We start from the raw sequence: 14,840 nt of genomic DNA, 5'->3' as shown, positions 1-14,840 counted from the left end.
TGGTTAACTGACCACATATTGCAGAAGACTTTCCATCATACACGATTTGCCAGCAGGAACCCAGTCTCATCACAGTACAGTGAGGTTGTAGGTGGAGACCCCTCTTCTATACCTTGCTGTGAACTTACGTCATGCAGCAGGGAGTTTCCTTGATGTGGGATCTCTTCTGGCTTTTCTTCTTTACCGTGAGATTTATCCTTTTCCCTTGCCTGCTATGGCTGGTTCCTGGCCAAGTATTCATGAATCCAGGGCAGTGAAGGATTGACAATTTTCAAATCATAACATGGTACTGAATAATAACATCATTTAGTAACTTGGGTTTGGATAGAAGTGTTCCTTCTTAACATATTTCAGAGGCCAGAACTCTCTGAACTGGGCAGGTTTCAGTTCTCTTTTTCTGACAGCTAGACTGAGTCATCAAACTAGAAGAATTAACATGAGGACCATATTTCATGTTTGCCTCATAGTGAATCTTAATGCTCATGTTAATATTTGGGGTCAGTTAATCTATATGTGTCTCCAAGAAAAAGACTCCACTTCTTTCTGAAGCTTGCAGAAGTATTTGTCAAAACTGGAACATGGGAACAGAAGATTGTACCAAATATTTATTTGCCTGTGGTCCTGATAGATTTTGATGTTCGGGAAGGTATTGAAAATGACACAGAAAAAAATAGCTGAGAAGCATTACTGTTTTGGGTTTTGTTTTTCTTTAAATAAAGCTCTGAATTTGCATTTCATAATCGTCAAGTTTTAACCCATCTTTCTAAGTGACCACTGCGATGATTACTTCCTGCAGCATAACACGGACACTGGAGGGGCAGACCATTCATGTAGCATCTGCGGGAAGTCGCTGAGCTCGGCCAGCTCCCTGGACCGCCACATGCTGGTGCACTCTGGAGAGAGGCCTTACAAGTGCACTGTGTGTGGGCAGTCTTTTACCACCAACGGGAACATGCACAGGTGGGTGAGGGCAGCCTTTGCCTGCTGGCTGGAGTTGACAGAAGGTTGACAGAAAGCAAAGTGGCCTTTAAGCCATCTTACCTACAGAGTTCCCTGTTCTGTTCACTGTATGAAACAGCCAGAGATGGTTTTGTTTGGCTCTGCATACAATCTCCAGTGTATCTGATGTGTCTGCTCCTGGGAAATGCAAGTACCTGGGCTAGGTCTCTGGCCAATGCGGGAGTCTTCAGGGTGACCCTCTGCCAGTTGGAGTTTCTTTGTTTAGGAGCCAGAGGTGGGCAGCTTATCAGATCCAGAGGAGCCCTCGAGGATTAACACGGTACCTCTTGCCTTTTTAGAACTGTTTGCACATGCCTACCAGATTCCCTGCGAGGTGAAAAATTTCTGGAGCACTGAATAAATAGTTAAGTGGGCTGGCCCCAGAGCTTCAGGATGAGATAGGATAAAATGAAGAAAAAGAAAATCTGATAAATGTCAGGAATTTACTTCCTGAGGGAGAGAGAGGCTCCCTCAGAAGTGGGGGAGAGCTCAGTGGTGGGCGTGTTAAGATCTTGTGGGAGGAACCAATGGAAATGTACTTTCTAGAATGATTTCTTATGTTTTTAGGGGTTAGAACAGACTTTTTTAATGCTTTTTTTTTTTTTTTTGCACAAATATTTTGGAACTCTAGGAAAATGTTTTAAAGGGACTCAAAATTTCTCCTTCTCAGCAAATCAGGCTATTTTAATTTTCCTGTATTTCCTTTTAGGTGTTATATTGATTTCTTTTTTAAAAGTTGACTTAACATTTTTTAATGTATTTATTTCAAAAGAAAACTTCAGTTATTGTGAAAATGTTATTTTATTATGCCTAAATACTGAAATGAGATGGTCCAGTTTATTCCACCTAAAATCATTTTATGATCCACTGATGATGTGCTTGGGACGTACTGGGAATGGTGGTAAATTTCTAGATTTTGGAATTAAGCTCCTGATTTCTCATCTTAACTCTGGAACTTTTAAATTTTCCATTCTTGCACAAGTCACTTAACCTTTGTGCCTCAGTTTCCTCCTCTTTAAAATGAGATTTTTTAATAGTATCCACTTCACTGGACTAGGAGGAGAGGGATGGGAGAAAATGGGTCCAGCACATGGTAGGCCCTCAGCCAGTGTTACTTATTATTATTATTTGCATTTCTGAGTAATCCCACAAGAATTGGAAGTCTGTGGAGTTCTCATTCTGAACCCCAGGAAGGAAGGTGTAGAGTATCAGTATTTTAAAGAATTTTTATAAAGAGTTTTACTCTCTTTCCCCATATACCTTCCAACCCCCACTGCTCCTCATCTCCTAGGAGTGTTTGACGTACAAAGAAGGAAGTTAATACTGTCACCGATTTTCAATATGTTCGTACATTTTAGCTTTTTGTTTTCTTACCTCCACATCAGCCTGTTAGTGTCATTTCGCCTTCTGTTTGCCATTTGTTTTATTTTGCCTGCTCCTTCTACCCCCACTGGCAAAAAAAAAATTTTTTTAAAGGTCCTCCTTTGCATACTTGCGCTCTCAAAGTCGGGTCCTCGGCGTGTTATGTGCTTCCTTCGCAGGTGGTTTCCCCACTTTCTCCCACTCGATTTGAGGACATTTTCATCCCCTCATAACAAACCCCTAAACCTGTTAGGAGCCACTTCCTGTTACTTCCCACCCTCCAGCCCTCCTTTCCCTCTGTGGTTTTGCCTGTTCTGGACTTTGCATATAAACAGATTCATATAATGCGTGGTCTTTTGTGGATAGCTTCTTCCACTTAGCATTGATGTTTTCAAGATCCGTCTACGGTGGAGCATGCATCAGTACTCTGTTATTCTTTTTTATTGTCAAGTAACAGCCCGTCATATGGACACACCACAGCTTGTTTACCTCTTCATCAGCTAGTGGACGTTTGAGTCGTTTTCGCTGTGTGGCCTTTGTGAATGATGCTGCTGTGAACATTCTTGCACAGCCTTTTGTGTGGATACGTGTTTCCATTTCTTTTGGAATTTCACTTCGGAGTGGAATTGCTGGGTCACGTGATAACTCCAGGTTAACATTTTGAGGAACCTCCAAGCTGTTTTCCAAAGCAGCTGCATCATTTTACAGCCCCACCAGCAGTGTGGGGGTTCCAGTTTGACACATCCTTGTCAACACTTGTTACTATCAGTCTGTTTCATTACAGCCACCCCAGTGGGTGTGAAGTGAAATACCATGAGTTCACAATTTTAGTTCTTACGTTTAGGTCTACAATTAAGTTCTGAGTTAGTATTTGTGTGTATAGTCTAAGGATGGAGTCCGAGTTATCTTTTGTACTGTTTGTTTAAAAATTTCTCTTTCCCTATTGAATTGTCTTACCACCTTTATCAAAATTCAATTGACCATTAATGTAAGGGTTTATTTCTGTACTCTAAGTTCTACTCCACTGATCTGTGTATCTATCCTAAGGCCTAACACTGTATTGATTACTGTAGCTTTTTGTTAAGTTTCAAAAATCTGGATCTGTGAATCCTCAAACTTAGATATTTTTCTAGGTTGTTTTGGCTGTTCTTGGTTGTTTGCATTTCTGTATGAATTTTTGCAAAAAAAAAAAGGGGGGTATCTGGGATAGGCATAGAGATTGCAAAATGTGTAGGTCATTTTGGGGGCTTTGCCTCCTTAACTATTAAATCCTTTGATCATGAGATAGTTTCCATTTATTTAGGTCTTAATGGATTCTTTACTAAACTATGTTTTACCGTTTTCAGAGTACAAGTTTCATATTTATCTTGTTAAATTTATTCCAGCGTGTTTTATTCTCTTCGGTGGTATTGTAAATAGAATTGTGTTCGAATTTCATTTTTTGATGGTTCATTGCTAGGGTATAGAAGTACAATTCAAATTTTACATTGATCTTGTTTCTTGTAACCCTGCTGACCTTGTCTGTGCATTCTGATTGTTACTTGGTGGAGTCTTTGGATTTTCTGTATCTAAGATCCTGTCATCTGCAGAGAGAGTTTTACTTCCTCCTTTGAAGCTAATCTGGAAGCCTCTTCTTTATTTTTATTTCCAGCCCTGGCTAGACTCTCCAGGATGATATTAAATAGAAGTGAAAAGAATGGATATCCTTGTCGTATTTCTGATCTTATGGAGAAAGCATTTAGTCTTTTCCCATTAAATATGTTGTTAGTTGTAGGTTTTTCATAAATGCCCTTTGTCAGTTTGAGGAAGTTCCTTTCTGCTCCTAATTTGCTGGGTGTTTTTATCGCGTAAGGGGTGGATTTTGTCACGTGCTTTTCCTGCATCTATTAAGATGGTCAAGTTGTTTTTGTCCTTTATTCTATTTTGAGTGTTAAACTAACCTTATTCCTGAGATAAATCCCACTGGGTCACAGTGTGTAATCATTTTCTTATATGTTGATGGATTGGGTTTGCTGGTATTTTGTTAAAAGATTTTTGTCTGTATTCATAGACAAAGAGATGCTAGTGTGTAGTTTTTTTGTGATGTCCTGTCTGGTTTTTATATCAGGGTAATACTAGCCTCGCAGAGTGAGTTGGGAAATATTCCCACTTCCTCTGTTTTTTAGGAGAGTTTGGTGTTAGGTCTTATTTAAATGTGTGGTGGAATTCACCACTGAAGCCACCTGGGCTTTTCTTTATGAGAAGTTTTAAAATTACTGATTCTGTCTCTTTACTTGTGATCGGCTTGTCCACGTTTTCTGTTTCTTCCTGAGTCAGTTTCGGTAGTTTATGTCTTTTCTAGAAATGGAGCCATTTTGGCTGAGTCATCTACTTGTTTGGCACGCGGGTGTTCGTAGTGTCCCCTCACGATCCTCATTATTCTGTAGGGTCAGTAGTGATGTCTCCTCTTCCATTCCTGATTTTAGTAATTTGAGTCTTCTCTATTTTATTTCTTAAGTCAGTCTAGCTAAACATCTGTTAACTTTTATTGGTCATTTCAAAGAAACAGCTTTTGGTTTTGTTGATTTTCTTCTGCTGCTTTTCTGTTTTCTGTCTCATTAATTTTACATCCTAAGCGTGATTATTTCCCTCCGTCTGCTTGCTTCAGGTTTAGTGTGCTCTTCTCTTTACAGTGTTTTAAGGTAGACGATTTGACTATTGATTTGAGAACTTCTTACTTAATAGAGGCACTTACAGCTATAAATTTCCCATTGCTTTAGTTGCATAAGTTTTTTTTTTATATTGTGTTTTCTTTTTCATTCATCTCAAAGCATTTTCTAATTTCCCTGTGATTTCTTCGTTGGTTATTTAGGAGTGTGTTCAATTTCCACAGATTTGCGACTTCCCAGATTTCTTTCTGTTACTAATTTCTAATTTCATTTTATTGTAGTTGGAGAACATACTTTCTATGATTTCAGTTCTTTTAAATTCACTGAGGCTGGTTTTTACGGCCTAACATGCTCTGTCCTGGAGTATGTCTGGTGTCTGAGAAGGACACGCATTCTGCTGTTGCTGGCTGAAGTGTTCTCTGGTTGGACTGGTCTGGTCTAGCTACATTATTTATACATTGTTCAAGTCTTCTGTTTCCATGCTGATCTTCATGTGTCTTTATGTGCTCCCCCTGTAAGGTTTGTACAGTTATCATACCACTTTGCAGATGAGGAGACTTGCTTAGGATCAGAGTCAGTGCTAAGGCTTAAACACAGGCTGCCAGACTTAGAGGCCATGAGAAATCATTGGTGTAGCTTTCATGTCTCTTTGAATATAAGGAAAAAAGCACTCTTTCAAGCTTTACCCTCTTCCAAAACAATTTCTTATTGTTGTGGAGTGTTGTTGTCCATGTTAAACTATTTCAGCCATCTTACTAGCAGAGTACACTCTACCTGGCGAGCATGGAATTGCTTTTTATTGAATTTTATAACAGTGTGTTGTTTGGATATAAATGCATAGACAGAAATGACCTTGAATTTTTTATAGCACAACCCTTGATATTACCCTAAGATACGTTTCTCATTTATGAACAATGTATAGTGGAGTCGTTTGTAAATTACTATTTATAAGTGTTTTTTTTTTTTTAAGCAGGCCTTAGGGTTGTTTGTGCTAATTTTGGATTTTGTGATGATTTTATTTATTGTGAGTCATCTTAATTTGGAGGAGAGGACTAATTGTTGCAGGCTTAGTTCTAGTCCTAATTCTGCAGCACTTTTCAGAAGTCTCTTGATTTTTCTATACTTTACCAAAATGGCATGGTAAAATCTCATTTAGAACTTGTACTCAAATGCAGTATTTGTGAAAGCATTCTGAAGGCTTACAGTGTACTGTAGAAATGTCTTGGGTCAGGAATGTTTCTGAATTTATGCAGTTGGAGCTGAAAGCACATATGTATAATCTTCGAGTGGTGTGCCCTTCTAGCTGTGTGACCCTGGACAAGTTAATTGACCTCTCTGTGTCTTGGTTACTTCATCTGTGTAAGGCAGTAAGTGATATCTGTACCGATGGGAACATTGTGGGGATTCAAGGATTTAATACATGTAACGCACTTAGGATAGTGTTAGTTAATTAGTAATTATAAGTAAGTTTAAATGGTTGCTAATATTATTGTTATTGTTGTATGTGCCACTGAGAAAAATATAACGACTAAACATTTATATAATGCCAGAAAATAAATGAAGAGGTTGTTTTTTCTTTCTTTTTTTGGCTATACTAAACCTGTAACAAATAACAAAAACTTATCTAGAAGATTTGAGTTTGTCGCACTACATTTATTTTGTCTTCTGCAGAAAATTGCAAACAATGGTTTAAAAGAACGTTTGTTTTCGATAATTAGTCACAAACGTTACCACCTTCCTTTGTTGGTGAAACTGTACTTTTAGAAAGAAAAACTTTTACAAAAACGTGCCAGAGAGAGTGGAGTTAGGTTTATTTGTCCCCGTGGGTCTGTTCCAGAATCTGATACTCGAACGGTGAGCTGTGATCTCTCCTAAGCACGTACCTGTGTTACATTAATCAGGGGCCAGACCTGCCCTGGGATGTGTGTGCGGGAACTAAAGAGAAGAGTGAGAACCCGAACCCTGATGAGCTCCATCATCGCTTGATTTTCAGAGCATGGAAGGGAGTCAGTGGACTGTGTGTTGGGTGCTCGAGACCAACGTTCTGCTTCTCATTTTCCTACTGCTGCTGCCGCTTCCCAAGGTCTGTGGCAGCAGCTGGGATCAGTGGAGCCAGGAGCCCACGGCTGTGCATCCTGGACACCCACCTGCATCCTTGTTCTGCCTTGTTTATAACCTACCTGGGGCCCTCTTTCCTGTGCCGGTTTTACGTGACATGGTTCTGTGCTCTGATTTTCAGTCCCTCCCCTCAGCGGTGTGGGGAGGGGGGCTGGATTCATTGAGACCCCTGCTGTGACCTGATTCCACAAGGCTGGTCTGGGAACTGGTGCACCTTCCCGCGGCCTCCTGCTCACCCCCGTCCCAAGGTCGTCCCTGCAGCTCACGTGCTGCACGCCTCCGGGTGTGTGAGTTCTGGGTAAGCCCTGCCTTCCCCGCGTTTACCGCTGAGCAGGGTGCTGCAGGAGGCCGGTCTGGGCTCCACCCCAGAGTTTTGTTGCTTCAACACCCAGAGGGCCTCCTTATGCATCTCGCAACATGGACTCCATGAACGAACGGCATCCTTTTCCATTTCAGGTTACTACTAGCTGATGGCGAGGTACTCTGTGCAGCCACCCACTTTATACAGCGCCTCACTTTGCCCACTGGTCATTTTATGAGAGGGTTATCTTTGTTTATTAGGCTAATCGGTCTTTTTGTAGAGGTTCCCTTACCTTAGTTTTATAGAGGACCACCAACACATAATCAACTCAGAATTGTCATATTAGTAAGAGAAAATACACTTCATAGAATCAGGTAGCAGATTAAATTATGTTATCTGTTGTCATGTTGATAGTTGCAGTGTAGCCCTGACACAGCCCGTAACTTATTATAATTTAATTCCAGTAAATACATTTAAATGATATTTTAAAGTAATTGTATATTTGGTAAATAGGGAGACTAAAGTGATGCGAATTCCCGCTCATTCTGAAAAAGGTCAGAGAGAGACCTTCTCAGTTTATTACCATTTCTGGTACAGTTTTTCAAGTTGTTACTTTCCTGTCTGCGGGTTCTCATGTTTTTGAGGTTTGAAAATCCTTTATCCCAAACCTTTCTAACCACAGCTCAGTTCCTGAGCAGAATAATAGGCTGCAATCACAGTGCAAAACGTGTCTCACGGAAACATCACCGTGGCTCCAGCTTTTAACTTCCCAGAACTCTTTATCAGTTGCTCCCATGTTGAAAATTTGGATTGAGCGGCACTTGTCTTCCAAAACAAACTTGGGAAACTGAGCCAGAACACGCCCTCTGGGAGAGCTTCAGTATAGGAAAAAGGGCATTGAGCTTTGCAAGTTGCAAAACTTTCCAGAAAGTGCTGGATGGCAGAGCTGTGAAGAAGTGACAGTTCTTGAAAGAGAGAATTGAAACGGATCTCATTTGGAAGGAATCTGACCTCTGAAATGGGTATTTTCCTTTTGCAGATTGTAACTGCCTTGGGAAAATAGGAAATTCATTTCCACTTTGCTCCTCATCTTACTGACTATAGGCTTTTAAGCTATAAAGAGAGTCGTGGAGTGCGTGTCCTGTCAGGGGCATGCAGAAGAGAGACCCTGACCGAGCAAGCTTTCCTAACTAACTTCTCCATTCTTTGGACAATACATCCTTTGGAGGATAACACATCCCCCAAAGAGGAGGGCTGTGTTATCATTTCGGCTGCGTCTAGAAGCTGAAGGTGAGGCAAGGAGGGCCGTGGCATGCCATCTGGTCATTCGCTCTCCTTCTGCAGCAGGCACGCCTTTTCTGTCGCTAAGTGCAGGAGGCGCAGGCCCTGAGGATGCCGCTGGGTGATGGACAGTCTTCAGGAACAGAGGCTTATGTGTTCCTATTATGCTGGAAGCACACATTCACTGCACAGAAATGTGACCTGCTCCGTGACAAATGAGACCACGGAGGCTCTGAATTTAGCGCACTGCTCTCAGATGCTCGGGCCCAGCCAGCCCTTGGCATGCACGACTGAACGGGGCTGTCTGGACAGGCGGCCAGCGTTAAAGGACGGTGGGAGCAGAGGTAGATAGTGTCTCAGGAAGGGATGAACCCTCCGTCACCTCTGGAGCCCAGCCAAAGGAAGGGCCCTGTGAGCGTCTGTCGGGGTAACAGTCGAGTTTCTGAGGGTGCCCTGTGGCTAGTTTTGTCCCTGCTACCTCTCAGAAGTGGAGGTGAGCACCCAGAGGCTCAGCCGGTCCCATCTTGACATCTGTCTTAATCACAGGTGCCTGCTCCCTGGCACAGTCCTTTGCGGGAAGGAAGGTATCAGGTCAGTTCACAGGGGAAGAAATTATTTGTGGGATAGAAATCCGTGGGCCACCCTCCCCAGTGCTATATGAACATTTTGTTCCCTTTGAAATGTTTCTGTGAAAAAGAAGGGGGGAAATGAATCACATTTTTCTTATCTACAGCCAAGTGCCTGTCCTTGAGAGGGGAAGACGAGTCAGAAGAAAATACCTTTCAGGGTGCTCTTGACACAGTCAAGTCCACTTAGAAGACGATAAATATTGCAGCCCCCTAAGACAATTGTCGAGGGGTTTGTGCAAATGAGATTTTAGTGTCTGGAGCACCGTTGGTGTGACAGTGTAGACTGTGCCGGACACACGATCCTCACATCTGGTGGGCGCTCGGTGAATATTTGGTAGTTTCATGATAGGACGTGAGCATCAAGGCAGTTCCTGTGTCTTTAGTGCTCTGTACTGAAATAGTCAGACATACTTCAGGTGTGGTTGAGAAAGCACTGTCTTCAACGAGGGTCGAGACTTCTTTTTCACCAGGAAAAAAAAAGGCAAGTAAGTATGCTACCTCATTCTCTGATTGTTCCACTTAATATGCTTTTCACTCTCTTGAGAGTCTGCATCATTGAGAGGCCCAGACTTTTCCCCTGGAGAGTGAACACTTGCCAATCTATTTATCACAGCAAAATGTCTAAGTTACTGGTTTCTCCCAATAGCATTATTAATCTTTCACCAAGTGAGTGTATTGTTTGGTTGTATTTAAACATTGTTAGCCTTTCTTTACATCTCATTGACTAGAACTGAGACGTGTATGCTTTTACTTTAACTTCATTAGTTGTCCAGATAAAAAGGCGGTCTCTCTGTGGGTGCTCTGAGAGCTCCTCCATCCTCCCTGGCCATGGCTGATAAGGATGCTCCTCAGAACGGGGAGGAGACCCTCCGTTTCTCCATCTTACATAACAGGAGTGGCGCTTTGCTCAGAGTTTGTGCTGTGAGGATTAGATGCTATGGTATGTATCCATACCTCTGGCCCACATAAGACGTTCTGCAAATTGTAGTTCATTTCTTTTCTTTCTGAGGGCAGTTTAACCTGCTGGTCCTTTCTCCATGCCGGTGAGCAGGTATATTTACAACCGCAGGGAAATAGACTCCGTGCCCTTGGACCACGAGGCTGTCTAGCTGCATGCTGAGCACCTGACGGTCTGGGAGCAGCGTTCCGTAGAGTAACTGTGTGCCACACACCGTTTCTGAATTGTACGGATCCTCATTATTATTTGAGCACTTTTTTTTTTAATTGCTTGTTGTGTGGCGTTTCTACCTTTTTTGTATGGATTTGCATGAGAGTCTTTGGTCCTATTCAGAATTCTCACTTTACATTTTAGAAATCTGTACATCGTAGAGAGCTCCCACTCTTCTCCGAGAAAAAGAACAGGTCAGAGTGACTTGTCGCAGAATTTTATTCACACAAGACACAAAGCCTAAGCACCTGGCCAAGCTGCAAGTTGGCCCTTTTCCGTCAACAGTCCCTTGTACAGCCTGTCCTGTGTTGGCTAGACTGACGTTCTCCCAAACACTCCTCCTTCCACTTCGTGTTTTCTCTTTCCTGATACCCCTTTAACGATCAGCGGAGCTTATTTCATTGTTTTGGAAAGGATATCTGAAAAGTGTCCTCGTGGCCGTCCCTCGCCTTTGATTCGGCGTTTTCCTCTGAAGACGCGGTTCAGGTTCAGTTACGCTGGGGAGAGCTTGCGCACGGGACGTCCCAGCGCAGGGGGGCGGTGAGCGCCGGCCGGGCGCTTTCCGTTGTGTCACTGTTCCCCACGTTTGTGATCTGCCTTGCAGTTCCAATCCCTTGGCCAGCTGGATGCTGAGGCTTCTGAGTTAGGTCTTCTTCTGAGATGCTGGTTGTCTGTCGGCGTGTGTTTGGAGACGAAGCAGATGCAGGAGAAATGTTGAGTGTGGGTGGCGTGGTATTTTTGACCCGTCTTGTTGAAATATTTCGCACGCTCGGTTGCACCAGGTAAAACTGGTAAATGGCATCAAAATCTGGAGCGTCCTGGCTTGCCTACACTTGAGCAGCCTGGCAGTCAGAGCTGGAAATCAGGTCACAGGAGGCAAGGCGTGTGCTTGCTGGGGTGGGATGCGGCATGGGGAGCTGGCCCTGCCCACTTCTCCCCTGCCCGCCCCCCCCCCCCCACCCCGGCTGACGGCCTGAGAACGCCGAGCAGATCCTGAGTGCCTGTCTGTCCCGTTTAGTTTTATAACGTGAAAGTAGCAAAGTGAGGAGGAAGCAGGGAGAGGAGAGCGAGCCTGACTGCCAGCGTCAGATCACAAACTTAAACCTGCAGGGCGCTGGCTTCGGGCACACAGCACTCCTGCTTTATACCTTGAATTTTTCCGCCTTTGTTTAAATATTCAACCTGTCTAACCTGTTTGGGCTGAGCAAGCTGGTGCTAGCAAACATCGAAACTGTCAACGTTTTTCTGATTTGTTAAGGAAGGTGATTAGCAGCAAATTCTGCAACACTCCCCCACTACCCCCCCCCCCAATACGAACAAGCAGCACAGAAATCCTAGCACGTGCGTTTACCACACTGGGTCCCAGCTCTGCTCCCACTGGCGGGCGTGTGTGTGTGTGTGTGTGTGTGTGTGTGTGTGTGTGTGTCCATCCGTGTGCCGGTGGCCTTTCTCCTCTGCTTCCTTCAGGGCTCTAGGTTGATGGAGAGCTTGTTGGCCTTCAGTGGGGAGAGATTTTGTGTTTCCTCAAACCGGAGGTTCGGTTGCATAATGGGCTCATTGGTATGCCGTGACCGCGCTGCAGGCTCGCTCTTCACGCTTATATAACCCATCGCCCTCAGGAGGGCCGTGCCAGTTCTGCAGGCGGGAAGACTGAGGTTCGCAGTGTCATGCTGAGGGGTCCAGCTAAGATCATAAGCACGTCGTGGACCCTCCTTCCTCCCTGCTTCTCTCCCTGGGTTCCAGTCCATAGAACAGCGTGTTGCTCCCCCCACAGCGCATCGTATGAGCCTCTGTCCCCCCGGCAAGCAGAGACCTGTGTGCATCATATTCGTCCCACTTAGATAGCAGGGGACTGGGGACGCTGTGGGCACAGACGAGGGCTCAGCAGCCCTGCTGGCTTTTGCAGGTGCGGTTTCTCTTTGGAGTCCTCTTCATTTTTTTCCGTCCCAGACCTACCCCATTGCCTCTCAGCTGTCTTTCACTGGCCCCCTGCGTTACAGGGTGTGGTGTCCCCATAGCGGTGGTGACTTCCCTGCACCCATGCCCACACCTGCCGCCTCCCTCTGGTGCTTGGTGGGCCGTCCTGCATGGCCCAGCCCAGGCATTTCTGGTGCCTCTTTTGGAAAGGGCCGGGGAGCAGCACACAGGGACTTGGCACCCCCCTCCTCGTGGAGATAGTCATCTCTTCCTCCTTGGCCAAATGAAAAAGGATGTGAATGCAGGTCCTGCCGTCAGGGAAGAAGGCTAAGGGCTAACCTCCCTCGGGGCTGAGGTGAGGAAAGGGCGCACTGACTTGAGTGTTCCCATTCTACCGTGAAACCCAGGCTCGGGAATTGGCTTGCCTGTGCTTTTTTAGCTGTTTGCCACGGAAAGGCGTTCTCTAGGGGTGGGGGAGTGGCAGTTGCTTCCCTCAGAGGTGGTGGCTCCAGGCTGAGGGAGGGCCTCCATCACCTAAGACCCTGAGTCCTGAGTCACCCCTGGGACGGAGCCAGCTCTGGGTGTGGGCGTGGCCCCCGGCTGGATGTGAAGGCTGAAGAAGTGGAGGAGTTTAGCCCTGGGGCGGGGGGAAGAGCCCAGTACGACGACCGCTGCCCTGAAATACCTAAGGGGCTGTTCGGGGGACCGTGGTCACTGTGCGTATGGGTTCCCTGGGTTAACACAGGAGGACCCGGCAGGCTGGTTTCAGCTCTGGGGAATGAGTTCTCCTTGCATGAGAGAGAAGCCAGCTCCTCCAACCTCTGAGGTCTTTTGTTTGTTTTTTTCAGATTCTGTAATTTTACATGGAAATATGTACTGAGTATCTTTGAAGGTATTGTAAACAAGTATCCAGGGAGCCAGTAACGCATGGAGAGTGTTACAACAGGTGAAAAGTATTTCAGCAAAACAAGGGCAGGCGAAGGGGGAAAAGCACAAGCGGGCTCAGAGCTTTTGGATTCAAAGGCATGGCAGTTGGAAACAGTCTAGAATGAAGATTTTTTTACAGGTTGATATTTATTGACATGGGCCGACTGCCAAGCTCCCTGACTGGATTTGAAAGTCAGGGGAGGAGGAAGGGGCTTGAGAGCCAGCAGTGCAGGCCCTCTGTTTTCTAAGTGGTCTGTCAATAACCAGAGAACGTTGTACCTCAGTTCTGTTGTGCAGTCAGCGGCTTCCAGGGTCAGTGTGGACATGGGAAGGGAATGCCGCAGCCGGAGACGGCTTCCCTCCCACCTGAGGGTGGCGGGGAGGGTGGGGACAGGAGGGAAAACACTCTTCAGGAATCATAACCCCAGCTCTGTCCATCAGTGAGGAAGTATTTGTACCAGAGTGTCACAAGACCAAGGAACCGCCTCCTCCATCACTACAGAGGAACCCAGAGGTGGGACGGGGGCACCAGGGGGAAGAACTCAGGTCCAGCCAGAGCTGGAGCCCCGAGTCGGGGTTGGAGAGCCTCTCTGGGCTGGGGAGCAGTGGGAGAGGCGAGCTCAAAGGTGTTTGTTAATGAGTAACGTGGACCTGAACCCCTGGTACACCCTGCTCTGAATTAAGATTCCTTAACTTTGCCCACAGTTTCAAGTTATCTTTGCACTGGCAGCACCAGCGTGCCAGGCTGTGGTCAGCAAGAGGAGAGAAACTCTCTGCTCTTGGGGGTGTCGCTAGTGTTGCAGGGGAAGAGGAGCTGTGGGGAAAAGCCTTCGGCGTGGGACGTGGTCTTTCAGGACACCTCCCTCATCTGTTGGCCCTGGGTGGAGGCAGAGGCAGGAGGAGTCAGCTTCCTTTGTCGTGGCCTCTTCCAGCCACGTGGCCCGTGTCGGAGGCCCACGATGGGGGTGCAGCGTCCGGGCGTTTCACTGAGAGCATCCTGAGCCCTGGGCGCAGCCTGGTAGAGGCACGCCCCCAGCCGGCCTGCAGACGGCCAGAGACGCCTCTCTGAGGTTTGTGCCTCACACCAGGCTGCCTTCTGGACTGTTCCAAGAGCTCCTCTCTGGTCAGCAAGGCTGCTTACACCATCGTCTAACCTTCCTCCACACCCTGGCACAGCTGGCGTGCCCTGCCTTCTAGATAAGCATGACTGAGCCTGAACGACACCCGAATTACTCGAAGGTGCCTTTGAGCTCACAGGTGGGGCCCCTGGGGGACTAGCTCCCCCCACCCCCCGCTCCTCGTCCACCTCTGTCTTCTCCCCCCATCCCCTCATCTGCTGCCATGGGACTTGATTGGCTTACAGGCGTCACGCTCAGCTCTGCACCCTGAAACTTCTCCCCTAAACATCTGTTAGGGAAAACGCACACAAATCTTTCTGGAGACTGACTTTTCTTTGGCCCAAAATGTAGGTTGTCGAGCTGTGATGCCTC

The 14,840-nt window shown here is 45.8% G+C and overlaps 1 protein-coding gene across 10 annotated transcripts in view; it reads left to right on the top strand.

The window, feature by feature from the left end:
- Positions 1-14,840, top strand: part of RREB1 (ras responsive element binding protein 1) — a 122,523-nt gene that overhangs the window by 67,293 nt on the left and 40,390 nt on the right. For all 10 annotated transcript variants that reach the window (XM_072945719.1, XM_072945725.1, XM_072945718.1 and 7 more), the window contains exon 6: positions 797-960. In XM_072945719.1, coding sequence (XP_072801820.1) covers positions 797-960 — 164 coding nt within the window. The remainder of the gene's footprint in view (positions 1-796; positions 961-14,840) is intronic.

The sequence above is a fragment of the Vicugna pacos genome, chromosome 20 (assembly GCF_048564905.1).
Source record: "Vicugna pacos chromosome 20, VicPac4, whole genome shotgun sequence".
Classification (NCBI taxonomy): domain Eukaryota; kingdom Metazoa; phylum Chordata; class Mammalia; order Artiodactyla; family Camelidae; genus Vicugna; species Vicugna pacos.
This window is presented reverse-complemented; position numbering and strand designations above follow the sequence as displayed.